This window comes from Agelaius tricolor, unplaced genomic scaffold (genome assembly GCF_023055355.1).
Source record: "Agelaius tricolor isolate 1412-34295 unplaced genomic scaffold, bAgeTri1.0.p SCAF_4, whole genome shotgun sequence".
NCBI classification, from domain to species: Eukaryota; Metazoa; Chordata; class Aves; order Passeriformes; family Icteridae; genus Agelaius; species Agelaius tricolor.
In genome coordinates this window covers 3,945,115-3,957,167 of record NW_027269264.1, presented here as the reverse complement: position 1 = coordinate 3,957,167, position 12,053 = coordinate 3,945,115, and the positions used below count along the sequence as shown (strand labels likewise).

The window sequence follows — 12,053 nt, the reverse complement described above, 5'->3', positions numbered from 1 at the left end:
AGCAAATCTGTTGGAAATTTTTGTGTTCCATTTCCAGCAATTTTATACTCCAGATCTTGAGTTTTATAAAAAAAGGGAAGCATTCATATCACATTCTCTGAGAGCCTATGTTTTAAGGAATAAAATAAAGCTGTTATTAAAACACTTCTCAAAAATAACTTTCATCAGTTTGTAAGCTAAGACGTGATGGCTTTAATTTAATTTTCCCTAGCTGCAGGTATTCTATGCTTACTGAAACCTTATTTTCAATGGATAGCCAAATACATATTTCTTTGCAGTTTTTGGTCTTTTTTGGTCATGCTTTGATTATTTTATAATCTCTCAGCAGTACCAGGATCTCTGAAGTATTTAATGTGAGATGTCCTAGTGTTTTTCTTTAAATCTGAATATGAGAATACATTTCATGACAACGAATGTAAAATTTTAAGTCAGGTTTTGTCTGTCTCTTCTGGAACTATTAAAGTGAATAAAATAACTTCTTACATTAAAAGAAATCATTGATCTTTTAAAGTTAACAATGCATACCTTTTTTTTAGATGAAAAGATAGGTTCAAATCCATCTGAAGAAACAACACAAACAGAAGAATTGTATTCTTCACCAGATCCAGAGAAGATCCAGTCACCTTTCACTCAAAAGTATCGGGCCTGTAGAGCAAATCTTCAGAGTACCAGCTGGCTTACTCTGTCTTCCAAAATGGTGTACAGTCAAGAGTTGAGTATGCCAGAAGGAGTAGAAATAATAAGTGTAAAGCCATCAGCAGGTTTGTCATCTTTTTTTTAAATACTAAAATAGGGAATCTCTGCCTTTGTGACTTTGGTCTTAAAATAGCAACAAATTAATAGTGAGTTTTGGATTTGTTGTTAGAATCAACATGTGTAGGTGAATCCAAAAGGTTTGCTAAAATGTACTTCCTGTCACTTAATATCTCAGTCCTGGAGCTAACATTAAAATAAAGGTCTTACTTAAGAGAATAGTAGAAATACAAATTTTGTTTTGCAGTCATTCATGAAATTTTTTGTAGGATCTGTACTTAAATGTTAAGGTTTTCATCAGCAGTCTTTCTAAAATACAGTTTTAGATTTTTCAATGGAGAAATATTTTTTTTGACAGAATATATATTAGTATTCGTGTTTAAATAATATTATTTGACTCCTCTCTGGGGTACAAAATGCAATCAAAGGGTAAAACAGTTTCATGGTATATTTGACATATTGTCTTTGTGAGGCCCTGTAAATGACCTCTTTGTGAGGAAGCAGTAATACTTTTTTTAATTTGGAGTCATAAAATGGTGGCTGAATAAAAATGTTGCTAATTTTGCTTTTTAGTATTTCCTCCAGTAAGAGTGTATTTTTTTTCATTTTAGGACATCTCAGTTCTTCTTCCATATATCCTGTGTGTCGTGCACCTTATCTGCTGGCTACTTCCTGCTCTGATGGAAAAGTTCGATTCTGGAGATGTAGGGTTGTCACTGAAGCTTCTTCCATGCCACAATATGGCACAGACAGTGATGTTAAATATGTATGGGAAGAATGGCCATTATTGATTGAGGAGGGACTTCCTAGTAGTAGTGCTATTAATGTTCCAGGGAGGCCAACTGATGTCAGCTGTGCACACACAAACAGATTAGCAGTGGCGTACAAGCAGGCAGCATCTAGAAATAGCCATCTTTCTCAAGATTTTGTGATGCACGTTAGTATTTTTGAATGTGAATCTACAGGGGGTTCTTCTTGGATTTTAGAACAGACACTTAAATTAGATGAGCTAGGCACCATGTTGGACTCTGGTGTTAGTGTTGATAGCGATTTAGTGGCAGATAACCAACAAGATACTTCTCTGTCTCATGGTGGAGGTATTATACCCAACACTAAGCACTTGGTACACTTGGATTGGATGTCTAGGGAAGATGGTTCACATATTCTGACAGTGGGAATTGGATCAAAACTTTATATGTTTGGTCAGGTGTCTGGGAAGAGGCAGGAGCAAAATGGTAATGAGATTGCTACAGTCTCCCACAGTGGCAGTCCTAAGGCTGCGACTCTTTCTGGGTTTGTTTTGCTGCGTTGTGTTGACTTGGTTTCATCTGTGGAGGGGTCACCTCCTTTTCCTGTATCCTTGTCTTGGGTGCGTGATGGCATTCTGGTAGTTGGAATGGATTGTGAAATGCATGTTTATTCCCAGTGGCAATCCCCTTCTAAGCAGGAACTAGTTAGTACAGATTCCTACAGTGGAAGTATGCCATGCCTAACTAGCTTAATGAAACAAAGCCAGTCAGTGGCCTCAGGTCTGCATCCACCAAAGAGAACTTTGACCAGATCTATGACCAGCCTTGCACAGAAACTTAGTGGGAAAAGGTCTGCCTCTGATCTGTCTATGGAAATTGAAGATTCTGGTCTATTTGAAGCAGCTCATACATTATCTCCAACTTTACCTCAGTACCATCCATATCAACTGTTGGAACTCATGGATCTCGGTAAAGTACGCAGAGCAAAAGCCATTCTATCCCACTTGGTGAAGTGCATTGCTGGAGAAGTTGTTGCTGTAAATGAGTCTGAGCCTAACCATGACAGGAGGCTCAGATCTCTGACGATCAGTGCCAGTGGAAGCACTGCAAGAGATCCCAAAATGTTCAGTAAAACAGAGACTACAGACTATATAGAAATAGACTCTGTTCCACCATTGCCTCTGTATGCTCTGCTTGCTGCGGATGATGATTCATCTTATTCCTGTTCAGAGAAGTCTAATAATCAGCATAGTCAAAATAAAAAGGATATGCCCAATGACAGTTACGAAAATCTCTTCCAAAATACTGTTATAAGTACAGATGACCTTGTCACATTTGAGGCAGATGAAGACAGTTCAAAAGTCATTGATCTTTCTCAGTACAGCCCAACTTACTTTGGACCAGAACATGCTCAAGTTCTTTCTCGTCACTTGCTTCACTCAAGCTTGCCAGGTCTGACTAGGATGGAGCAAATGTCATTGATGGCCTTGGCAGATACAATTGCTACTACCAGTACTGACATTGGAGAAAGCAGGGACAGAAGTCAGGGTAAGCTGTCTCTTCCAAGTTAAATGTACTACTGTGCTTCACAGCCTTTCCAGGGTTTTTTTTTCCTGTTGTAGAATATTTTTGTGGCTTGTAAGATGATGATGATGCACCTTCATTTCATAGTATAACTGTTTCAAGACCTATTGCTTGGATAAAAGTAAAATTTTCTTTTTCCACCTGGTAATGCCACTGTGAATCTATCAGTCCACATACTATAATTATTTTAAATTAACTTTTGAAGAGACAGTAATGACAAATATTTGTTGTACCATGTAGAGAAATTGAGGAAGAATTTGATTTGGTTTTTTTTTTTTTAATATGTAACTTTTTCTGTCTCTTGCATTAAACAGAACAAATAACTTCAGAAGTTTTTATATTTGAAATTTTCTTCTTTCTCTTTTCTTGAAGGGAAGAACTATGGACTAAGCTATCATTTACAAATTCAAAGTATTAGTAGTCACAAAATTATATTTCTTCTGTTAAGACCCACAATACTTACTTGAATTAATTGCTGTAAAATGTGTGTAAAAATATTTATTTCCAGGTGGAGAAACTCTCGATGAGTGTGGTTTAAAATTTTTATTGGCTGTCCGGCGTCACACCTTTCTGACAACTGCGCTTCCTCCTGTGCATCGAGCCCAGCTGCTTCACCAAGGTAACTGATGTCTTTTCTTAGATGAGTTGAGTTTTAGTGATGTAGCTGCACCTGTGAATGGTGTGCTGTTGATGTGCCTCTGCAGAATCAGTAATTTGATTCATTGGGGTTTTTCAAGAAATATAGTCTAATATGAATGAGTGCTAGAGCAGAAAATGTCTTGTTTTGGTTGTGGTAAAGGTCTCAGAACTGATTTTTTTCAAACAAGTTTTTAGTTGGTGGGGGAGAGTTTCTATTTCCCCAAATTAAATACCCCAAATTTTCCAAATGAAATTCTACTACCATGTTGTTCCAATAACCTTCTGCAGAAATAATGTAGTAGACAACTGTACCTATTTATGTAGGGGTTTGGTACATATTTGGAAAAAAAAATTGCTACTCAGACTTTAAACATTTCTATATACTTACTGTATTTATACAATCAACTATTTCATAGAGGGAAGGATTTTTTAGTACAATTTAACTAGTTCCATCCTGATATTGCAGATGACAGAATGAGATGGATTTGATAAGTGATAATCAGATGTAAAGGACTGGCTATGATTACTCCTTTAGCCATCATGACAGTTGTGATAGCATTTTCAGTTGCATGGCTTGTCACCCCTCAGCTGAATCAGAGGCTGGAATTTGCCACAACTGCCAGAGCAGAGTATTGCAGAGTTAACTTTCTGATGGACTAATTTTTTAGTTGAGATACTTCTGTTTCTGGTGAGCTCAGAAATTGGTGAGAGTGGGAAGTGCCTCCAGGGCAAATGTAGAAGTGCCTTTCTACAGAAAAGCACCTGGCCCTCACTAGAGTTGCAATTATCCCTAGCCAGCTATGTTGTTTAGTAATTGCTTCCTTCCTCGTGAGATTTTTTTATTTCAAGTTTTCTTATGTATCTCTATCACCAAAGGTGTTTTTGCTCTGATTATCTGAAACTTGTGCATTTTCTAATCTAAGTCAAAATAGTGAACCTATCTTTCAAAATTTTGAAAAATGTAATCAGTACACTGCACTTTGTGTCATGGCTAATCTTAGTGCCATTTACTATCTGTATGTTTGAACTTCATAGAGAAACTCTGTTCTTCACAAACTTACCTAAGGAGTTTGCAGATGAAAAATTGTCTCCAGTTGTATAATTTTCTGTAATATTTGAAATGCAGTCCTAAGAAATACTCTTAAATTTCTGTTTCCTTGCGAGCAGTGCACTTAAAAATTCAAAACAAGCAGTTTGACCTACTTTCCTTCCCCTGTTCCCATCCCTTTATCTTCAGGTTCTGGATTATTTTATTAATGAATATGTTCTGAATTTTCTTTTTCTTTTTTTTTGAATGTTCATTGTACAGGTTTATCTACTAGTCACTTTGCCTGGGCATTCCATTCCGTAGCAGAGGAAGAGCTCCTGAGTATGCTCCCTGCAGTGCAGAAGGGCGATCCGACATGGTCTGAGCTCAGAGCTATGGGTGTAGGATGGTGGGTTCGAAACATCCACAGCCTGCGGAAATGCATAGAAAAGGTAAACAGAGCATTCTAAAAAAACCCAACAAAATCTTTCCAAACAGCTGTTCTCCAGTGTTTACCTTCTATTTATGTAGTTTTAAGTTGTTAGATAATGAAGTTTTTCTGAGTGTTCCATGCTGTGTTTTTTTGTATCTAAGCTGCTCTGTATGAACATGAACCTCTATATTTAACTAATTCTTTTTAGTACTTTAGACTTCAAATTCCATTGTGGAGTACATTTTTTGCTCTTAGATACTTCATCTTAAAGGTAATATTGTACAGTGCTTATTGTGGATGCTCAAGATACAGATGGAGCATATAGTTGTTTTTTATAGAAAATTGAGAAAAAAGTAATGGGAAAAGGTTCTTCTTAAAAACCTATCAGATGTGGGAACAACTTAGATATTATATGTACATCTGTCTTGCAAATTGATTATTTTACATGATAAAAAAACCTTTCTATTGTTTTGTTTTGGCTTGGTGATTTCATTTGAGGGTTTTGTTGCGTTTTTTATATTAAATACTTTAATAATCACAAGTGTGGTAATAAGCCTAATTTCATTATCACTTGTTTTAAGCTTTTGGAAAAACCAAGTGTGTTGAGCTAGAAAATGACATGCACAAGATACTTTTGACTACAAAGCACGAAGTGGTAAAATGCATGTCTCTACTTTTACTTTTAAATCTTCAGTAATTAATCATTACTTTATGAAACTGCCTTGCATTAAAAAAATGATTACTTTAACTGCCTTGCATTAAAAAAATTCCAGATATTCTGGGCTCGAGTTTAAGATTATCTTACATGGCACTTGGACTATTCTTGCTGCCACTTACCCTTTTTCCTTTCCACCTTCCAAAAGCAATCACTGGTCCCAGCCTGTTTTTCAAGACTCCATCTTGCAGATGCAACTAGTAAATTAATAGTAATAACTAATAAATTAATTTTGCTATGATTTTAGAAACTGATTTCAGATCTAGGGATTCCCATTTGATCTGCACAAAAGCTTCTTGAACTGGAAGAGCATGGGCTAAGTGATACCAAACAGGTTGTTGTATCTTCACATGTTCTTACATTGGACTCATAGTGACAGTAGGGATCCTGTATTTAAGAGAACTTCAGAGCACTATGGGGTATGAGATGCCAGAAGCATCAAGAATCTAATTTAAGATTAATTCAAATTGTGATTGTTTTTTTGCTTTTGGACTGTCTTCTCAGGTGGCTAAAGCAGCTTTCCAGAGAAACAATGATCCACTTGATGCTGCCATTTTTTACCTTGCAATGAAGAAGAAGGCTGTTATCTGGGGATTGTACAGGTATTCAAGCTTTTACATGGAATTTCACACTGTCTATTTTAATTTTTGGGGAAAAAGTTGAATGTGATTGTAATTCAAAGGAAGCACAAATTCTATCCTTGAAAGCTGAGGTTGGATTTCTAAACTAGTCATTACATTGAATGAGTAGTTTCTAACCTTCTTATATTTACTGAAAGAGTTTAGTTGCTATTTCTGAAGGTAGGTGCTGCAATTTGAGATTTTAGTCTCAAATCTCCTGTAATTTCAATTAGTGCTTAATTCTGATTTACTTTTGAGGACTAGCAGTGTAGTGTGTAAAATGTCATGTCTGTCTTTTACATAAGTGTTGTTAAAAATTTTACCTGCAGATCAGGGGACTGACTTATGTCTTCCGAGGTGTAGTTTGATACAGCAATTCAGTGTTGCAAACCTTCTGAAAACTAATTTTCATTGTGACTTAAGAGCTCACCTCAAGAAAAAAAGAGATTTTCTGTATCAGGTTATTGAAAATACCATTAGGTTTTGTATTTATTGATGTTTCTGCTATTTTTAAATAAGTAGCCTTCTCAAATCCCAGTGTGGTGAGGGACTTTGCATTTCCTAATTTAAAGATCTGTGTAAAATTATACTGACATCTGCAGAAATTAAGAACTGTAGTGTAACTAATAAAGAGTAAAATGTTTTTATCAATTATCTTTGCTATGCAGGTCCCAAAAAGATACTAAAATGACACAGTTTTTTGGAAACAACTTTACTGAGGACAGATGGCGTAAAGCAGCCTTAAAGAATGCTTTTTCTTTGCTTGGCAAACAGCGGTTTGAGCATTCTGCAGCGTTTTTCTTGTTGGCAGGACACTTAAAAGATGCAGTGGAGGTAATAAAATTTTCAATGTTTAAGACTGTTACTTTGTCCCAAATGTACAAATACTTTGAATGCAGTTTGCATTTTGCGTTAATATGACCCCTGAAGCTTCTTATGCTTTCAATTTTTTCTCTTCTTTCCCACCCCAAATAAATGATAAATACAAAACCTTCATCTCTACATTCTGATTCCTTTTTAGCTGTCATATTACTGATACTGAAAAGTGACACAGGTAATTTCTCTGCTCTAAAACTAAGGGGCTTACCTACAGTTAGCCTCCTTTCAGATTTTCTACCCAGTCCTATAGGAAGACAGGCATAGTTTTTCATTAGGAAGTTCCAGATGTGGTGTTTTGGCAGAGATGAGGATTAGCTCCTAGAATCCCTATACAAAAAAACAAAGCAAACACAAATTATTTCCTGGGTCTGTTTGAATTGCATAATTGTGAGGAAATGAATCTCTGTGATAATAAAGGATTTGTTCTGTAAAGCTTTGTAGCTAAAACAACCAGAATCCAGAGGTAAGAGGTGGCATGTGGATATTGGTAATGATCTGTTGAAGCTGGTTGATTTCAAATATCTGTTGTCATGCCATACTTAAACTGAAGAAATGCAAATCCAATCTTGCATGTGATACTTAGCTACACCTGTTCTGCTTCGTTCCTGCTCACTTCTTATGGAGTTGGTAGACCTACTTACTTTAATCTGAGCAAATTTATGTCACTTCTGCCCTGTAATAATTTTAAACTGAGGAGAAATGACAAAGTTTGATCATTTTAACATACTTATTTTTAATTAGGTCTGCCTTGAAAAACTGCATGACATTCAGTTGGCTCTTGTAATATCAAGACTTTATGAATCGGAGTTTGAAGTGTCTAGTACTTACAAATCTGTACTACAGAAGAGAGTTTTGGGAAGTGTGTCTACTGGAAAAGAGAGCTCAGGGAACATTCACTGTGACCCTTTCTTGCGAAGCATGGCATACTGGATTTTGGAAGATTATAGCAAGGCTCTTGACACTTTGATTAAACATTCTGTTGAAGATGAAGGAGGTAAGAATATAGGTATTTGGCCTGTTGACTTGATTTTAAATATTTGCTCATTTAAGCCACAGTTTCTTGAAGTGTCATCTGAACAAAACCAGGTACCACACGGTTCCTCACCACTGTTAGTAAATACTTGCTGTAGCAATCTATGTGGACTTTAATAGCAAGCATGGTTACTGTATTATTGTTACCCTGTATCCCATGGATGCATACTTTGTCCTTTAAGCATGTGACTATCAAGATACTGGAATGACCCTGCAGTAATGCAGCTGTGTTTCCAGAAGCAGTCTAAAGGTGAAGAGAAAAATTACTTCTTAAATTAATTTGACTACATCACAGCCTGAAACAAAATTTTTTTTTGGCCACTTATATGGGAGACTCTGGAAGACATAAAGGCCTAAAAGCTACAAAACACCATTTTTAATTAGGTCTGCAAAACACCATTTTAAATTAGATCTGCCTCTGTCATGCAGTTTTTCAAGGCAGACCTAATTAAAAATGGTGTTTTGTAGCTTTTAGGCCTTTATAATGGCTGACTACAATAATAGACTTCCAATAGAAAGGTTTTTATACTTGAAATGGTACAAGGAGGCCCATGTGCTGCCTGAAACAGCACAGGAGTCTCCTAGAGCATTTCATTTCTATGTTCACTTGCTGGCTTTATAGGCCTTCTAAGAATTAATTGTATTATTTCCTAAAGCTAGTGTTTTCATTGAAGTTAAATGCTTCAAGTCCTAGGTGGGTAGCTGGTTTCAGTTCTGGGTACTGAGAGAAATTTGAAGGGGATAAAAAAAGGCTCAAATACTGGAATTGGATAACTAATTCGTGAAACTGGTTTTTCTATCTTGATCTCATCTTTCTGTGAAAAATCATTTTAAAGTGTTGCTAATTCTTCTGAAATCAGTTAATGGCTTGTTTGTGGTGTCTTGCTTTATTTTCTTACCTAGAATGTGCATTTTTATGTAGCTCTCTCTGTTAACTGTCACCAGTTGTGCTATAACTTCTGATAGAGGAGAGTGTAAGGGTTTATTTCAGCTATCCTGAGACCTTTGAAAGCTGTGTGAATCACGCTATGCTGATTGTTATACCTCTTCAGGTTTTTTTTTCTTGTGGACATGAAAATGAAATGAGTAGGTGTTGCACTGCTATGTAATTAATTTATTTGTACGTAATACTGCTACCGTCATGTATAAATGTTGTAGGTTTCCTAGTTTTATTGTAAGTTGTGTTTTTTTGAGATGTAGACAAAATAAAAAATACTATTCCAATTTTTTAAAAGCAACCTTAAATAAAAGAAGTAAGATATTGTCTTATTGTCATTTAGACGTGGAACATGGAGACTTCAGAAATCTAAAATTAACGGAAAAGTGGCTTTGTTTGACTTCAGTAAAACTGGCCTGAGTACAAGGAAAAGAAGTGGTAGCTGTTTTAATTTAAAAAGTCATGCCTGCTGCCCCCACTCTGCTTGTTTGTAGTAGGTTTGACAATGTTCTTCCCACTGAGGTATTCGCATGATGAAGGTGGAGAGGAGGGTGCAGTGAAGTAAACCGTAGAATGGATGTGTGAAATAGACAATAGAATTGATACTAAGACCTAAAAGCCTTCTGATGAACTTAGGACTTTGCAGATTGATTATTTCATGCAGAGTGGTACATTATCCTCATGCTGCCATATCTTTTCAGATGAAGGGGATGGCTCATCGAGTTGCAACCCTGCAGTGTTTAACTTCTATAACTACCTAAGAACACACCCCCTCTTGCTGAGGCGTCATTTTGGCTCTTCTGACACATCTTCCACACACATCTGCCTAACAGTAGAAAATGGATTAGCTGACAAAATCAACCTAGGTGAAAGACGGCTATTTTTCACCACTGCATATGCTCATCTAAAAGCTGGTTGTCCTATGTTGGCCTTAGAAGTGTTATCAAAGATGCCCAAAGTTGTCAAGAGGTCAAAGTTATTCTGTAAATCCTCTAGTTTAGTGGAAACTAGTAAAGATTTCTCACCATTATCTCCAGTTAAAGAGTTTGAAACAAAAGATCAAGCTTCCAGTATTGATTGGTCACAGCCAGTATTCAATGGTCTAGGTTCATCTTCAGATTGCTCATCAGGAAAACATTCAAGTTCCACTCTTTCCTTTGATTGGAGCCAGCCAAGTGCTCTATTCCAAGATGAACAATTGCAATTGCAGTCAGACAGTGATGAAAATGAAGCAAGTGAAGATTCTTCCCTGATAATGAAAGAGCTAAAACCTCTGAAGAAAACTGAAAAATTACATGAAACAGGTTCTAGCTACACAGAATCTTTTAGTATAGTTGATGACAAAGATATTCTGAGTCCATCAGAAGATATAATTTCAGCACAGCTGAAGTTTAGGGCGTGCCTGAAAATCCTTACTGTGGAGCTTCGTACGCTATCCACTGGCTGTGAAGTTGATGGTGGAAAGTTGCGGTATCAGCTTTACCAGTGGCTTGAGAGAGAAGTGGTAGCTCTTCAGAAGACCTGTGATTATGGTGTTGAAATAGACGAGATACAGTCAGGAGTGTGCGGGATGCCAGAGGAAGCTACATTACGTGAAAACACTGAAGACTTAGCTGACCAGGAAAAAACTATGCTACAGAAAGAAGACTTTCAGAAACGACGTCAATGGCTTCTGAAGTATCAGTCTCTCCTCAGAATGTTCCTTAGTTACTGTATACTTCATGGCTCACACGGTGGAGGCTTGGCATCTGTCAGAATGGAATTAATTTTGCTCTTGCAGGAATCTCAGCAGGTATGTGGGGAAGCTTACTCTGCTTTAGGTTTGTAGATTTATTTGGAAGTGTTTTTTAATATTTTTGAAATTTTCCTACTGTAGCATACACGTGTTTTTTAATAAATCTGAATCTGTTTTTAACAGGACTTTTTATGTACACTATTTATTTTTTGTTGTTGTTTTATGGAATACTTTTCCCTCTTTCAAAAGCTATTATGTTCCCTTAAAGAATATGTACTATTGCTTTGTGTATGTGTTTCTTGCTTGATTTTAGGAGCAGTCAGTACAGATACCTTCCAGCCCTCCACCGGAGCAAAACTCCATACCTCTCCTATTTGCTTGCACAGCTAGTGCCAAAACAGTGGTGGCTAATCCATTGCTACATCTTAGCAATTTAACTCATGATATATTACATGCTATAATAAACCTTGATTCACCACCTCATCCAGATACTCAGAACAGCAAGGTATGTATTTTTTTATAATTGTGTTGTTGTTATCATCTGGTTTGCTGAAGTCACAAATTCTTATTTCAGACAGCATGAGAACTTTGTGCTATGCTTGTTTGTGACAAAGTCAAACCATGAAACATAATCATTTTCTGTAGTACTTACCTTGAGCTTAAAGAAATGTCCAGTGATCATCGATCATTGTTGAGGTGTTGAGCATTTGGTTCAACAAGCTGTTGTAGATTGGCCTCTCTCAGAACTGAATATTTGTCCAAGAGGACATTTTAATGGAAAACATATTATACTAAACCATCAGCATAATATTTGTCTTTATGACAGTATGTTCATTACTTCTTTTATGTTAATGGCAGATTCTGCATTTCATTCTTAAACATAAGTAAAATTAAATGTTTAAGTACAAAAACTGAGTGCCAGCAAACTTCAATAAACCTATACTGTTTTT

The 12,053-nt window shown here is 36.4% G+C and overlaps 1 protein-coding gene across 10 annotated transcripts in view; it reads left to right on the top strand.

The window, feature by feature from the left end:
* DMXL1 (Dmx like 1) overlaps nt 1-12,053 on the top strand; it is a 77,177-nt gene that overhangs the window by 34,682 nt on the left and 30,442 nt on the right. For all 10 annotated transcript variants that reach the window (XM_071424395.1, XM_071424397.1, XM_071424396.1 and 7 more), the window contains 9 exons: nt 537-761; nt 1,365-3,050; nt 3,595-3,705; nt 5,035-5,204; nt 6,405-6,502; nt 7,189-7,354; nt 8,141-8,393; nt 10,070-11,160; nt 11,417-11,608. In XM_071424395.1, the coding sequence (XP_071280496.1) occupies nt 537-761; nt 1,365-3,050; nt 3,595-3,705; nt 5,035-5,204; nt 6,405-6,502; nt 7,189-7,354; nt 8,141-8,393; nt 10,070-11,160; nt 11,417-11,608 (3,992 nt within the window). The remainder of the gene's footprint in view (nt 1-536; nt 762-1,364; nt 3,051-3,594; nt 3,706-5,034; nt 5,205-6,404; nt 6,503-7,188; nt 7,355-8,140; nt 8,394-10,069; nt 11,161-11,416; nt 11,609-12,053) is intronic.